Below are 17,459 nucleotides of genomic sequence, written 5' to 3' on the forward strand. Positions count from 1 at the left end.
GTGTGTGGGAGAACTCATAGTGTGGCTGAGACATGAGTAGTCTCAGTGGGAGATGCCACAAACTCGGGCAGCTTGGGCTACCCGGTGAGAGACATTGCAGGGGAATCTGAACTTACACTGAGGACTGCACAGATCCTTTGTGTGGTTCTTGGGACAGAGCAGACAAATATTATACCCACTGGGGCTAGCGCTCAGGCACTGATTGCCATCAAGGAGAAGATCTCAGCTGAGCAGAATTGCTTCCCTTCTGAAGAGACAGAGAGAGAGAGAGAGAGAGAGAGAGAGAGAATTTACCATGCCAAACCTGGGTGTGTCACTTTTGGAACACTCTTAACCCTGAAGAACTGAACAGAGCTCTCTGGCCACACCCACCACAAGCCTCTAGAGATTCACCAAAAGCAGACAGTTCACTTAATTTAGAGTCATAGTATTTTTTTTTCTATTTTTTTTGACAGGCAGAGTGGACAGTGAGAGAGAGACAGAGAGAAAGGTCTTCCTTTTGCCGTTGGTTCACCCTCCAATGGCCGCCGCGGTAGGCGCGCTGCAGCCAGCGCACCACACTGTTCCAATGGCAGGAGCCAGGTGCTTCTCCTGGTCTCCCATGGGGTGCAGGGCCCAAGGACTTGGGCCATCCTCCACTGCACTCCCTGGCCACAGCAGAGAGCTGGCCTGGAAGAGGGGCAACCAGGACAGGATCGGTGCCCCGACCGGGACTAGAACCCGGTGTGCCGGTGCCGCAAGGCGGAGGATTAGCCTAGTGAGCCGCGGCGCCAGCCTAGAGTCATAGTATAACAAGAAAAGCCACCACAGCAAGAAAAGAAAAAAGAAGAAACCAAAGAATATCTCCACAATGCCAAACAACAAACACAGAAACTGAGGAAACAACAAGGAAGACATGATGCTCCCAAATGAACATGACACTCTAATACAAGATTATGAAGATGATGAGATAGAAGAAATGCAAAATATGGATTTCAAAAAATTTATGATAAGAACATTTAGAAATTATCAAAAGCAAATGCATGAACTACAGAAATCCTTACTGGACAGGATAGAAAAATCTCTCTTGTGAAAATGAAATCTTAAGGAGGAATCAAAATGAAATAAGGAATTTAGTAGAACATGAAATTGAGATATTGAAGAGAAATCAAAATGAAATAAAGAATTCTATAGAACAAATAAAAAACACATTTGAGAGCCTTAAAAACAGAATCAGTGAGGCAGAAGAGAGAACATCAGACTTAGAAGACAGAGCACAGGAAAGTATACAGTCAAACCAAAGAAAAGAAGAGGAAATTAGAAATCTGAAAAATATTGTTGGGAATCTACAGGATACTTAAAAAAAACCAACCTTCGGGTTCTAGGAGTTCCTGAAGGCATGGAGAGTGAGAAAGGTATAGGAGGCATTTTTAGTGAGGTACTAGCAGAACACTTCCCAGGTTTGGAGAAGGAAAGAGACAGCCATAGAAGCACATAGAACCTCCAATAAACATGACCAAAAGAGATCCTTACCACGACACATTGTAATCAAACTCACCACAGTGACACATAAAGAAAAGATTCTAAAATGTACAAGAGAGAAATGCCAGATTACTCTCAGAGGATCTCCAATTAGACACACAGCAGACTTCTCATCAGAAACCCTATAGTCTAGGAGGGAATGGAAAGATATAGCCCAAGTACTAAGAGAAAAAAACTGACATCCCAGAATATTATATCCTGCAAAGCTCTCATTTGTGAATGAATGTGAAATAAAGACCTTTCATAGAAAACAGAAATCGAAAGAATTTGTCACCACTCATCCAGCTCTGCTAAAGGTGCTTGAAGATTTGTTACACACAGAAACATGACCATCAATATGAAAGCAGGTAAAGGAAGAAAATCAGTAAAAGATCACAGGAAATTCAAAGCATATATTAGAAATATCATTGGAAAAATGGCAGGGCAAAGTCACTACTTATCAATAGTCACATTGAATGTAAACAGCCTCAGCTGTCCAGTTAAAAGACACAGACTGTCTGAATGGATTAAAAAACAAAATCCATCTATTTGCTGCTTACAAGAAGCACATCTTTCTAAAAATATGCATGCAGAATGAAAGTGAAAGGTTGGAAAAAGATATTCCATGACAACATAAACCAAAAAAGAGCTGGCATAGCCATCTTAATATCAGACAAAATTAACTTTAACACAAAAACTGTTAAGAGAGAAAAAGAGCGGCACTAGATAATGATCAAGGGATCAATTCAACAGGAAGATGTAACTATTATAAACATATGTGCACCTAATTACAGGGCACCGGGTTATTTAAAAGATATGTTAAGGAACTCAAAGAGAGACTTAGACTCCAATACAATAGTACTGGGGGACTTCAATACTCCACTTTCAGCAATAGATGGATCAACCAGGCAGAAGATTAACAAGGAAACAGCAGATTTAGTTGACACTGTAGCCCAAATGAATCTAACGGTTATCTACAGAACTTTTCATCCTAGACTTAAAGAATACTCATTCTTCTCAGCAGTACATGGAATCTACTCTAGGATTGACCACATACTAGGCCATAAAGCAAGTCTCAGCAAATTCAAAAGAATTGAAATCATACCATGCATCTTCTCAGACCACAGTGGAATGAAGCTGGAAATTAGCAACTCAGGAATCCCTAGAGCATATGCAAACACATGGAGACTGAACAAAATGCTCCTAAATGAACAATGGGTCATAGAAGAAATCAAAAGAGAAATCAAAAACTTTCTGGAAGTAAATGAGGATAACAGCACAACATACCAAAACTTATGGGATACAGCAAAAGCAGTGTTAAGAGGAAGGTTTATAGCAATAGGTGCCTACATCAAGAAATTGGAAAGACACTGAATAAATGAGCTATCAATGCATCTCAAGGATCTAGAAAAACTGCAGCAAACCAGACCCAAATCTAGTAGTAGAAGAGAAATAATGAAAATCAGAGAAGAAATCAACAGAATTGAATCCAAAAAAAAACATTATAATAGATCAGCCAAATGAAGAGCTGTTCTTTTTTAAATAAACAAAATTGACACCCCATTGGCACAACTAACTAAAAGAAAAGACCCAAATCAATAAAATCAGAGATGAAAAAAGGGAATGTAACAGCAGACACCACAGAAATAAAAAGAGTCATCAGAAATTACTACAAAGAATTGTATGCCAGCAAACAGGGAAATCTATCAGAAATGGATAGATTTCTGGACACATACAACCTACCCAAATTGAACCATGAAGACATAGAAAGCCTAAACAGACCCATAACTGAGAAAGAAATTGAATCAGTAATAAAGGCCCTCCCAACAAAGAGAAGCACAAGATTGGATGGATTCAGTGCTGAATTCTACCAGACGTTTAAAGAAGAACTAACTCCAATTCTTCTCAAACTATACAAACAAAAAAGAGGGAATCCTCCCAAATTCTTTTTATGAAGCCAGCATCACCTTAATTCCTAAACCTGAAAAAGATGCAGCACAGAAAGAGAATTACAGACCAATTTCCCTGAAGAACATAGACACAAAAATCCTCAATAAAATTCTGGCTAATAGAATGCAACAACACATCAGAAAGATCATCCACCCAGACCAAGTGGGATTTATCCCTGTTGTGCAGGGATGGTTCAATGTTCACAAATCAATCAATGTGATATACCACATTAACAAACTGCAGGAAAAATACCATATGATTATCTCAATATATGCAGAAAAAGCATTTGATAAAATATAACACCCTTTCATGATGAAAACTCTAAGTAAATTGGGTTTGGAAGGAACATTCCTCAACACAATCAAAGCAATTTATGAACAACCCACGGCCAGCATCCTATTGAATGGGGAAAAGTTGGAAGCATTTCCGCTGAGATCTGGTATCAGACAGGGATGCCCACTCTCACCATTGCTATTCAATATAGTTCTGGAAGTTTTAGCCAGAGCCATTAGGCAAGAGAAAGAAATTAAAGTGATACAAATTGGGAAGGAAGAACTCAAACTATCCCTCTTTGCAGATGATATGATTCTTTAGTTAGGGGATCCAAAGAACTCTACTAAGAGACTATTGGAACTCATAGTAGAGTTTGGCAAAGTAGCAGGATATAAAATCAATGCACAAAAATCAACAGCCTTTGTATACACATGCAACGCCACAGCTGAGAAAGAACTTCTAAGATCAATCCAATTCATGATAGCTAAAAAACAATAAAATATCTTGGAATAAACTTAACCAAGGATGTTAAAGATCTCTATGATGAGAATCACAAATTTTTTTTTTAATTTTTTGACAGGCAGAGTGGACAGTGAGAGAGAGACAGAGAGAAAGGTCTTCCTTTGCCGTTGGTTCACCCTCCAATGGCTGCCGCGGCTGGCACGCTGCGGCCAGCGCACTGCGCTGATCTGATGGCAGGAGCCAGGTGCCTATCCTGGTCTCCCATGGGGTGCAGGGCCCAAGCACTTGAGCCATCCTCCACTGCACTCCCTGGCCACAGCAGAGAGCTGGCCTGGAAGAGGGGCAGCCGGGACAGAACCAGCGCCCTGACTGGGACTAGAACCCGGTGTGCCGGCACCGCAAGGCGGAGGATTAGCCTAGTGAGCCGCGGCGCCGGCCAAGAATCACAAAATCTTAAAGAAAGAAATAGAAGAGGATACCAAAAAATGGAAAAATCTTCCATGCTCATGGATTGGAAGAATCAATATCATCAAAATGTCCATTCTCCCAAAAGCAATTCATAGATTCAATGTGATACCAGTCAAAATACCAAAGACATTCTTCTTAGATCTGGAAAAAAATGATGCTGAAATTCATATGGAGGCACAGGAGACCTCGAATAGCTAAAGCAATCTTGCACAAAAAAACAAAGCTGGAAGCATCACAATACCAGATTTCAGGACATACTACAGGGCAGTAGTTATCAAAACAGCATGGTACTGGTACAGAAACAGATGGATAGACCAATGGAACAGAATAGAAACACAAGAAATCAATCCAAACATCTGCAGCCAACTTATATTTGATCAAGGATCTAAAACCCATCCCTGGAGCAAGGACAGTCTATTCAACAAATGGTGGTGGGAAAATTGGATTTCCACATGCAGAAGCATGAAGCAAGACCCCTACTTTACACCTTACACAAAAATCCACTCAACATGGATTAAAGATCTAAATCTATGACCCAACACCATCAAATTTTCAGAGAACATTGGAGAAACCCTGCAAGATATTGGCACCGGCAAAGACTTCTTGGAAAAGACCCCAGAGGCATAGGGAGTCAAAGCCAAAATTAAAAATTGGGATTACATCAAATTGAGAAGTTTCTGTACTGCAAAAGAAACAGTCAGGAAAGTGAAGAGGTAACCGACAAAATGGGAAAAAATATTTGAAAACTATGCAACAGATAAAGGGTTGATAACCAGAATCTACAAAGAGATCAAGAAACTCCACAACATCAAAACAAACAACCCACTTAAGAGATGGGCCAAGGACCTAAACAGACATTTTTCAAAAGAGGAAATCCAAATGGCCAACAGACACATGAAAAAATGTTCAGGATCACTAGCAATCAGGGAAATGCAAATCAAAACCACAATGAAGTGTCAGCTCACCACGGTTAGAATGGCTTATTTACAGAAATATAGCATCAACAGATGCTGGCAAGGATGTGGGGGAAAAGGGACACTAACCCACTGTTGGTGGGAATGCAAACTGGTAAAGCCACCATGGAAGTCAGTCTGGAGATTCCTCAGAAACCTGAATGTAACCCTACCATATAACCCATCCATTCCACTCCCTGGAATTTACCCAGAGGAAATTATATTGGCAAATAAAAGAGTTGACTGCACTTCAATATTTATTGCAGCTCAATTCACAATAGCTAAGACATGGAATCAACCTAAATGCCCATCAACAGTAGACTGGATAAAGAAATTATGGGATACGTACTCTGTAGAATACTATACAGTAGTAAAATACAATGAAATCTGGTCATTTGCAACAAAATGGAGGAATCTGGAAAACATCATGCTGAGTGAAATAAGCCAGTCCCAAGGACAAATATATGTTCTCCCTGATCTGTGACAACTAACTGAGCACCTAAAAGGAAACCTGTTGAAGTGCAATGGACACTATGAGAAACAATGTCTTGATCAGCCTTTGTCCTGGCTGTCATGGAATGACTTACTACTTTATTCCTTTTAGTATTTTTTTTTGTTCTACTTAAATCCATTGTTTGAACTCTAAGTAATACATAGTTATTCTTAGGTGTTTAAATTTATCTAAAAAGTAATCCCATAAGAGAGGGAGGAGATGTACAGTTTGGGACATGCTCAATCGGACTTACTCCTAATGGTAGAGTTAGAAACATGCCAGGGGATTCCAATTCAATCCCATCAAGGTGGCATGTACCAATGCCATCTCTTTATTCAAAGTGATCACTTTCAGTTCATAATTGATTATAATGATAGCATTAAGTGTCAAAGGGATCACATAAACAATACTAGTGTCTGCTAATACTAACTGATAGAATTAAAAAAGGAGAGAACAATCCAACATTGGAAGCGGGATACACAGCAGACTCATAGAATGGCAAATGTCCTAAACAGCACTCTGGCCTGAGAATCAGTCCTTAAGGCATTTTAATCTGGCTAAAAAGTCCATGAGAGTATTTCAGGCATGGAAAGCCAAGACACTCTGGCAAAAAAAAAAAAAATGACCTTAATGAAAGATCTCCGTGAGTGAGATCTCAGCAGAAAGAATGGGCAATCAAAGGAGGTACTTTTCTCTGAAGGAGGAGAGAACTTCCACTTTGACTATGGCCTCGTCCAAATAAGATCAGAGTTGGCGAAGATCAAGAGGTTTTGCAGCTCATGACAAGAGCCTCGGGTGATTACTGACGTCATAAATAAGATTGTCAATTGTTAAATCAACAACAGTAGTCACTGTGCACATACTTCCCATGTAGGATCGCTGTCCTTAATATGTTGTACTATGTGAATTAACAGTATAACTAGTACTCAAATTGTACTTTTTACTTTGTGTTTCTGTGTGGGTGCAAACTGTTGAAATCTTTACTTAGTATATACTAAATTGATCTTCTGTATATAAAGACAATTGAAAATGAATCTTGATATGAATGGGATGGGAGAGGGAGTGGGAGATGGGATGGTTGAGGGTGGGAGGGAGGTTATGGGGGGAAAAGCTGAGCCACTATAATCCAAAAGTTGTACTTTGGAAATTTATATTTATTAAATAAAAGTTTAAAAAAAGAGATACACTATGAGTGTTAGATCAATTTTATGTCAAATAGATTACAAATTCCATACCATTAAGTCTTATATATCTCAATGTCTACAATATTGCTAATAAGTTAGTTGTCTATCAGGTTCCCTACATGTGTTGGACAGTTAAAGTGAGGTGGCCGGTGGTTAAAAATGAAATGCATCAGGCCAGCGCTGTGACGCAGTGGGTTGAAGCCCTGGCCTGAAGCACCGGCATCCCATATAAATGTCAGTTCTAGTCCTGGCTACTCTGCTTCAAATCCAGCTCTCTGCTATGACCTGGGATAGCAGTGGAAGATGGCCCAAGTACTTAGGCCCCTGCACCCACTTGGGAGACCCGGAGGAAGCTCCTGGATCCTGGCTTTGGATAGGCTTAGCTCTGGCCATTGCGACCATCTAGGGATTGAACCAGCAGATGGAAGACCTCTCTCTCTCTCTGTCTCTACCTCTCTCTGTCTTTCAAATAAATAAATAAAATAAATCTTTTAAAAAAAGAAATACACATTCTTGCTCTATCTTTTCACATTATCACCAATGACCACTGTTCAGAAAATCAAAAATCACAAGGCTAGTTGAGTCCCAACTAGAATGTACCTTGTCCATTCAGCTAGCATTTGTATTTAGTTAATAGTTTAATTTTTTTGTATAAATCATTATGTCACCTTCCATTTCTATCTGAATGCCTTTTATTTGTTTTTATTGCCTAATTACCCTAGCTGGAGCCTCTAGTAGAATGTTGAATAGAAGTGGTGAAGACGGACATCCTTTTCTTGTTTCTGATTTTAGGAGAAATGCATTTAGCCTTTCAAAACAAATATATTGGCTGTGGATTTTATCATTTTGAGAAAGTTTCTTTTTATGCATGGTTTGTTGCCTATTTTTAAAATAAAAAGGTGTTGATTTTTGTCAATTTTTTTATCAATCTATTGAAAGGGATGTGTGGTTTTATCTTTTATTCTATTGGTATGGTATGTTACAATAAGTATATTTGGGGATATTAAACCAACCTTGCCTTCCTGGGATGAATCCCACTTAATACATAGTAGTTTGTAATTGTTTCATCTTCATTTATTGAGGTCTGTTTTCTAAAATGTTTCTCTATCTCTAGGAACATTTGTTATCTTAAATGATATCTTGTAAGTTATTTATAAGATGACTTCAGCTCTCTTTTCAGACTATTTGCTTGTTCTTACCTATCCTTTTACCTTCAATCTATTTGTGCCTTTGAACCTAAAAATGTGTCTCCTGTAGACATATAGGCTCAATTTACTTGCTAATGCTGAATATTTTATACACTGCCTTTTAGAAATTCTTGTTCCTCATTTCTGCTCTTTTCCAGTCTCTAGAATTGCTAAGAGTTGATTGTTTGCTTCTTGATTTGTTCAGCAACTCGGAGAGACTATTTTGGTAAAGTCTATTTTCAAATTTACCGTTTTGCAGCCCCTATGGTTTTGGGAATGTTCAGAATCCCACTATGTCCCTCTTTCTCCCCCAGGATGACAGAAACTTTAGCAGGTTTCTCTTTGACTCTTTTCCTTCACTCACCCTCTGTTAAGGTTCTAGCTGGGTCTGTTGTCTGCATTGATATACTACTCAGCTATCAGCCTCCTGCAGTTGCTGGTTGAATGGTCTATTGTTTTCAACAATGCATTGGCTCATAAATTGTTACAGTACAGACTGGTCCAATTAAAGTCAGGTTCCTTTCTAGGGTAGATTTTGAGGCCAATCTTTGAGACTTGCTCTGACCTCAGGAGGATCTTGTTAGCTGTCTCTCTCCATGGTTCTTCTGTTCATCTATTTGGTCTGCCCTTTTATTTGTTGCTATCATGGAGCTACTAGTTCTTTTTCCATTGCTCACAAGCTAATTATCCATTATGTTTTGACAGTGCCCATTGGGTTGAACTTCTCTATCCTTTGTTATAAATCAGGTTAGTGTCCCTAAAGACAGCTATAGTGTTCTCCAGTCCATGGGCTGCTTCCCCGCTTTGACAGACCTCTCTTCCTCTACTCTGGAGATGTGGACATGGCAGCAATCTTCTTCTGTGTGAGTGCTTGCTTGATGAGCAGGGTGCTGGGCACTTGCAGTGGCCCTGAATCTTCTGTTTGTTCCACTTGGTGTCAAAGCTCAGTCTGCTAAGCAAGCTAGAGTGAGAGTGATTGGAGTCCACTATTCCTGACTTGTCATGCCTTGGGTCGAACTCAACCCTATGATTGGGGCAGTATGGCAAAAGGGACCTTAGTCACATTTGCCTGTAATGGGGCTTTTGCAATGCATTCTGGGTGTGATATAGGATATGGTTTTGAGATACGTATGGAAAGCTGGACTTCAATGAGTAGAAACTGCAGCCCTAGACTAGGATTAGAGGAAACCTGTCCTCTTGGCTCCACCCACCCAGTGTTCAGGTTTCCTCAGTTTGAGCTGAGGGGTGGGGAGAGCAAACAGATCATGTCACAGACTCTTACAGGTCTTATAGTTGTTTAGGACATTTGATTCATTTGTGGTGTGCCCTTAGTACAGTTTTCAGAGACTGAATGGTTGCTTCTGTTTTCAGCAAGTAGATTCGTTTGTCTAGAGAGAGTCTGTGGAGCCCCTCATTGCTGTAGCTGTGGACTTCCTTATCCCTAGCTTCCTTTTGGCTCTCATTTCTGCCATCCTTAGTGCATGCCACCCATGGAAGCTTCCATCTCTCACTCTGGGGGCTCTACTTTCTATTAAGAAAGTATTTAAGGGGCCGGCGCCATGGCTCAACAGGCTAATCCTCCGCCTAGCGGCACCGGCACACCGGGTTCTAGTCCCGGTCAGGGCGCCGGATTCTGTCCCGGTTGTCCCTCTTCCAGGCCAGCTCTCTGCTATGGCCTGGGAGTGCAGTGGAGGATGGTCCAAGTGCTTGGGCCCTGCACCCCATGGGAGACCAGGAGAAGCACCTGGCTCCTGGCTTCGGGTCAGCGCGGTGCGCCGGCCACAGCGTGCCGGCCATGGCAGCCATTGGAAAATGAACCAACGGCAAAGGAAGACCTTTCTCTCTGACTCTCTCTCTCTCTCTGTCCACTCTGCCTGTCAAAAATAAAAATAAATAAATTAAAAAAAAAGAAAGTATTTTAGAAGGAATGTGCTCGTGGGATGATTTTAGGTTTTAGCCCTTGTTTATACTCCTGTGGAACTGTGATCTTCCTACTTTTTACTTGTTGAATGTTATGGCTAGTGGTGAATTCAACCTGTAATTGTAGAGTGGATTAAAATTATGTCTTTGCAAACATTAATGAAAAGGAAAGAAAGGAGGGAATGAGGGTGTTTGTGTGAGGGAGGGGGAGGGAAGTATGGTTGTCTTCTTAGAACTGTACCTATGCAATACACGAAATCTGTTCTCTTTATATTAATACAAATTTATAAAAAGGAAAGAAAAAAACGAAAGTTTTCAGACATCTGTGTGAGACATGCTACTGGTGGAAATGAAGGCAAGGATTGATGAGGTGATCAGCTGAACCTTAGCCTTTACCCTGAGTTAGTGGGTTGCTGCTGAAATCAAGCTGTTCCACTACCTGCCCTATGTTGGTGTCACTTCTCTAACACTGATTTATTGTCAGGTAATATGTTGTCATATATTCACCATGACTTGGAATCACAGAGCGGGAAAAGGGAACCAGGTGGGTAGCATTTTTGTTCTACAGAAAACTGAGACTCAGACAGGGATCACTCAAAATAGAAGGTGTCCATTTCTTTCTTTCATTCTTTCTTCTTCTTCTTTTTTTGGTCAGTCTTTCCACAGATCACTTTGGGAAAAAAGTTTTCCCATTTTATTTTGGAAGCAAAGTGAAAGATAAAAATAAAAACAAATATGTAATTATATATTTGTTTATAAAAGATATTATAAAGAAATATTATTTTTTAAGATTTTTTTATTTATTTGAAAGGCAGAGGTACAGAGAGAGAGAAAAGGTAAGAGAGAGAGAGAGAGAGGTCTTCTATCCTCTGGTTTACTCACCAAATGGCCACACTGGCCAGAGCTAGGCCAGGCTAAAGCCAGGAACCAGGAGCTTCTTCTGGGTCTCCCTCATGGATGCAAGGGCCCAACCACTTGGGCTATCCTTCACTGCTTTCCCAGGCATATGAGCAGGGAGCTGGATTGGAATGGAGCAGTCAGGACTCAAAACTGTCACCCATATGGAATGCCAGTACTGAATGCAGAGGCTTAACTTTCTATGTCACAGCGCTGGCCTCAAGAAATTTTCTATAACAAGGCTACTTAGGTATTCTTTTCTTTCTTTAGAGATTCATTTTATTTATCTGAAAGTCAGAGTTATAGAGATAGAAGAGACAGACAGAAGAGAGATCTTCCACCTGTTCATTCACTCCCCAGATGGCTGCAACACTGGGGCCATCTTCCACAGCTTCTCTCAGGCCATTACTGGGGAGCTCAATCAGAAGTGGAGCAGTCGGGACCATATGGGAGGCCGGCTTCCCAGGTGGCAGCTTTACCTGATATGCCACAATGCTGGGCCATCCTGCATTCTTTTCTGAGAAAAGTAATGGATCTAATCTATTTCAGGGTCCAACAGTAACAGAAGGAGGGGGAAAATCCATATGTAAGTTTTTAATTCCATTGTCCTATGAATTTCCATATGCGATTAGTGTTTCTCAACAATTCCTCTTCAATTTTCCAATGTTCTTAGTTGAGTGTGTATGTGTGGATGCTAAGAGAAAGACACTAACACACAGTCTGATGTGGAAGAGGTGTTGAGGTCATATATGAATTATTGATAATAATTCTCATTTTCTACCAAGTATTATTCATTATTGCAAAAGTGCTGTATTTCATCCTATTCTATAAGAAGAGTGGTTATAGTTAATGAAAACTAACATTTCTAATGTACCAACTACATCCCAAACACTTGACTTGCTCTATCTTATTTATTGTTCCCTGTTTCAAATGAAGATTCTTTGAAAGGTGAGTGACTTGACCAATGTCACTTGGCCACATATAGAAGAAAAGAAGTAGATTCATAAAGTTCATCTCAAAGTTGTTCTATAAATACTTTGTGACACTGTTTCTTTTGGATAATAACAAAATTTTGAATTCTCCACTTAAAAATTTAAAATTTGGAGGCCTAAGATGTGTGTATTGAATTTGTTCATTGGCTTCTTGATTTCTCAAAACACAGAAAAAAGTTTCTTGGGAGTTGGCAAGTCAATCCTTCTGTGGATAACTGCTCACAGAATCTGGAAATATGTTATGTCAAGCTTTGCTGTCCATCTTGCTCCTTCCCCTCCCTATTCATTCATGGAGACTGTGTAACAGTTTGACAGAACAGTGCAGATTTAATTCTATTGTCTGACCTAATTACGAAAAACTCTTCTTTCTCAAAAATGCCCTGGCTTGATTGTTATTTACAAGGTCACTAATCTTTTACTACTGACGATGTCAGAGGCATCATACAGAGGGTGTCCACTAGGTGTCAGCAGCGTAACCTCCGGAGAAGACTCAGCATTTCATTACAAAAGTCAAATCAGAGCAAATAATTAAGTGTGGCTCCTGAGCTACCTGCTGCCTTGGTCACTCAAAACAAGTGAAAGAGCAGGGGAGGAGAGGAGGAACAGGTGTAGGACAGGTAGCTCCTTCTGGGGTTCTGACAGAGAGGAAGGATCCCGCTCCTCAGTGGCTGGGCTCCAGTGATAGATGGAATGAGCACTTGCAAGCTCTTTTTAATTTTCACTCACACGGCAAAACCAGACTGCAATGAAGTGAAGAAACAGCTTTGAAAGAAGAGGTGATTTCCCCATCAGATTTCTCTTCAAGGGATGACCACATAGAGGTCCTACAGATAGCTCTCTGGACTGTTACCCGTCCATTGAATGACTGCACTTGAACTCAGGAAGCTGAGTTGCCTGAACCCAAATTATTTAAAGAAGATTAGAAAGTGCCTACATGCAGAACTCAATAGCACATTCAGACTCCTCTTGGAATGACCCACGGACTGTGTGTGCATTGCCTCTGATACAGGTGGAAGCAACTGCGCTCTGGAAGTCCTTGCTTCTTCAGAAGTGTAGGTAGGAGAAGCCCATGAGCATGGGTTTTTGGCCGTTTGATTCTTTTGGTCCTTGGATGCTGTTGCTGTTGCTAGTGGCCCTTGCATGCTCCAAAGCATCTTCTGATTTGAGTAAATCCACAAATTCCACCACACAGCTTGGACCTAATGCTTGGTTTGCTGCTGCCAGCTCAGAGCCTGATGAGAGGATATCTGTTTTTGAGCTGGACTATGATTATGTGCAAATTCCTTATGAGGTCACCCTCTGGATACTGCTAGCATCTCTGGCAAAAATAGGTAAGTCCTCCAACACCTCATTTGGGGAGTTGTTTTCCATGTGAGATAATGTATGTGAAAATGCCTTAGAGGCAGCCAGCTAAGTGGGTTTGATGGTTACTGCTATTTACACTCCAATTTCTCTTTCCCTGACTGTAGAGAAAGTCACCACAGCTTTTACAAAGATCTCTAATGAACTGTGTTTTAAAATCTAAAAATGTCCTTCTGGGCCCTGGGTTGTTTGGATTCCTTCTTAGTTCAAGGTGACAGCCACGTGACATTATTGGTCATGTACAAGTCTTTAGTTCTGCGTTTTGCAAAGCACATAGTCCTCAGTGTCTGCACTTTGGAGATTTTAGGACTGACATAATGATTTTTCCATGAAATATTCTTCCTATAGTGTTTGCAAAGGACTAGTGGGTTCATCAATGGTGCCCATTGTTTATTCTTTATAAGTGGCATGTGCTCCTTGCAAGTTGACAGAAAACAAGGAGCAAGAGAACCACAGGCAACTCTCATGTCAGTCAGAAATGGGATGCCCGGGCAGATAAGATGATATCTGTCAGCAAAATATTGACTTACACCTATGCAAATGGAGCCAGTGGGGCACCTCTGGTTTCCATTGTAAAATAAAATGAAGCCAAGTGAATGGACTAAATTCCAGTCAAGAGTTCCTTGAGCCAACAACCAAATTAGTGGCTTACTCTTTGTGACTGTTTAACTAATTTCACCTCCTTGTCTCCTTAAAACCCGTGTATTCCCAAGTGTCAAACTGATACAATTATCTCAGTAAGCATAATGTTTCCTTTATCTCAGCCATAGGCTGTTATTTAAATTCCTAGATTATCATAGTGAGATAGAATCTCTAAAACTTTCTGATGCTCATACATATATATATACACATATTGTTATATATAAAATTACATATAAAATTATATATATATAGTTTTATCTAGAATGCATGTACAATATGGGTTGAGTGCTATAATCCAGCAGGTATATTCTGTGGGTTCTGACCTTCTAACACCTTCTCCAAAGCTGTTGAGGGGCACCTGTGTACTCATTAAGTGATCCTTTCTAATTGCTGTTTATTTTGGGCTAGTAAAGTGTCATGATTGAATGAGAATTGCTAGTTTGAAAATCTCTGTGACTTGTTAAATGCTTAATTTACACCAAGGATCTCACATCTTTTTTAAGGTGTATTAAGTAGAAATGGCTTTCCAAGGAAATAACATATCGCACCCATACAATAGATAGCAATGACCATGTCCTTGACCTCAAAAGACTTAGTGAATGGAGAAACAGATGAACCTAATAATGACAAGTAGGCACTGTGATAGAAAAACATTCAAACTTGCTCCAGCCCTTTTTAAAAATCCAACTATTGATTTATAAAGTAAAGATATTATGGAACAAAGATAATGAAAAATTACCTCAGATGTTCTGGTTTATCTTTTACTTCCATTTCATTTCTTGGAACATCACAGAAGAATTGTCCTGAATGGATGTAGGAAGTCATCTTTGATTCAGGCAGGACTATATTGTTTGCATCTGTTTAAGTTTCAAGGTGTAGAACTGTAAAATCACGAAGTGACTGTATTACCCATGGTGAAAGGGGAGAGTCATTTTACCATGTGAAGTGGATGTAGACCTTCCCTTTGGCGTGCCCTCACTTGTGGACACATAGCTTCTCCTGATACATTTGTAGGGTGCAAGTTGTTCCATTCAGGAAGCTTATATTCCTAGAAGCAAGGCCAAACTGAGACACACAAGGCCCAAGAGAATCATACCATGTGCTCTTCCACCAAGTTTATCTATTAAGGAAAGTCAGATTGTGCTAATGTAAGTACTGAAAAAAGAGGAAAAGGAGGAGGAAGAGGATGAAGAAGAGAAGGACGGGGTAAGAAGTAGGGGTGTCAAGGGAGAAAGAGAAGGAAAAGGAAACTGTCACTCAGAAATGGAGAATCCAGGACTCCAGAAGAAAGCTGGCTAGAAAGGGGCTAGAACTGGAGGAGCCCTGTGATGACCCACTGAGCACTGGCCTCTTGCCATATTGTTGGTGCATTCAGTATACACTTCAGTGTACAAGGGTCCTCAAAAATTTGTGGAAAGTGAATATTATGAAAAAGAAAACTATGCATGGACATCAAATGCTTTTTTGTGCCCAAAATAAACTTATCTCTTAATTCCACTTCCCACAGATGTTTTGGATTACCCTCATGCACTTGTCTGTTATAATGTTTTTTAGCATGTTTGTTCATGCCGTTTTATGAAACGTCAATGGCAGGAAAGGCAGTAATGTTTACAACTCTGGTTTTCCACCACCCAGCGCTCACTAGTGGTTTGATCTTTCAACAGAGACGTTCAACCGATATTCTGGGTTTAAAATCTGGCAGATAGTTTGTGTGCTTTCAGAGTCCTGTGTGGGGCATGAGACAATCAGATACATATGTGTTGGAGCAGAATCACTTGGTAGTAAAGTGTGGAGTGGCCTGAAGACATGAGGATGAGATCAGAGGGCAAGAGGAAAATGCAACAACTAGGTTCAAAAATGGGAGACCCTAAATCGAAGCAACGGACATGGACTAGAAAGGAACAACTAATGAGAGTTGTTACTGAAGAAATTCCGTGTTGATGACGTGAAGGGGCCATGGTGACGGAATGTGCCTGATGAAAATGCAACAGGATCCCCTCTTTCGGTCACCGACCAGGAGGCGGGACCCCTGGGAAACAAAATAAGGGCTTTTAGGTGGTGTGTGTGTTGTTGGTAAGGAGGGGAATTGGGGAAGTGGGTAACAGGCTGAGTTGTAGGGGACCACGACAGACTCTACAAGAGGTGGAAACTGGGAGCCCTGTGAGTGTAGGAGCTTCGCTCTTTCCTCAGCTTTCCTGCGCCTGCCCTCTTGGGTCCATGGGAGGTAGGCGAGCAGGAGGAAGGAGGAGGAGGAGGAAAAGCGAGCTGTGAATGGCCCCGCAAGCTGCCCTGAGCTGCTCCACGTGATTGACAGCCCCTGCAGCACTTCCGGCTCTTGCTCCAGGTGCCAGCCCCCGTGCCCACCGTGCCATCCGCAGGCCTCTGAAAGCCCACCAGCGCCCCGGGTGCAGTTCATGAGCAAAGCATCTTCATAGAGTTCTCTGTTCTTCCCCAGGCTTCCATCTCTACCGCAGACTGCCTGGCCTCATGCCGGAAAGCTGCCTGCTCATCCTCGTGGGGCGCTGGTGGGCGGCATCATCTTTGGCACAGACCACAAATCCCCTCCAGTCATGGATTCCAGCATCTATTTCCTGTATCTCCTTCCACCCATGGTACTGGAGAGCGGCTACTTCATGCCCACCAGGCCTTTCTTTGAGAACATCGGCTCCATCTTGTGGTGGGCAGGCCCAGGGGCCCTGATCAACGCCTTCGGCATTGGCCTCTCCCTCTACCTCGTCTGTCAGATTAAGGCCTTTGGCCTCAGCGACGTCAACCTCCTGCACAACCTACTGTTTGGCAGCCTCATCTCCTCCGTGGACCCCGTGGCCGTGCTGGGCCGTGTTCGAGGAGGCGCGTGTGAATGAGCAACTCTACATGATGATCTTTGGGGAGACCCTTCTCAACGATGGCATTAGTGTGGTGAGAGGTCCATGGCGGCTCCCCAGGGGAGGGGGGTGGGGGACAGGAGGCTGTCCTCAGGGTCGTGGAGGAGTCCTGAGTATGACCAGCTGCAGTGGAGCACACACAGACAGCAGTCCGTGCCGTGGGGCCCAGGTTCCCTGTTCCGGTGACTTTCCCTGACACCTGCGTTGTGTATTGTACAGCTGACAAGAGCTGCTTGTCAATCATGAGCCAACCTGAGAACCTCAAATTCTTTCCTATCTGTAGATTTGCAG

At 41.5% G+C, this 17,459-nt stretch overlaps 1 protein-coding gene across 1 annotated transcript in view; it reads left to right on the forward strand.

Annotated features, from left to right (window-relative positions):
* Positions 1-13,354: 13,354 nt before the first annotated feature.
* Positions 13,355-17,459, forward strand: part of SLC9A4 (solute carrier family 9 member A4) — a 62,151-nt gene continuing 58,046 nt past the window's right edge. Inside the window, 4 exon segments of the mRNA XM_062208888.1 lie at positions 13,355-13,610; positions 16,739-16,795; positions 16,798-17,117; positions 17,119-17,202. Of these exon segments, the coding sequence (XP_062064872.1) occupies positions 13,355-13,610; positions 16,739-16,795; positions 16,798-17,117; positions 17,119-17,202 (717 nt within the window).

This window comes from Lepus europaeus, chromosome 13 (genome assembly GCF_033115175.1).
Source record: "Lepus europaeus isolate LE1 chromosome 13, mLepTim1.pri, whole genome shotgun sequence".
In the NCBI taxonomy this organism is placed as follows: domain Eukaryota; kingdom Metazoa; phylum Chordata; class Mammalia; order Lagomorpha; family Leporidae; genus Lepus; species Lepus europaeus.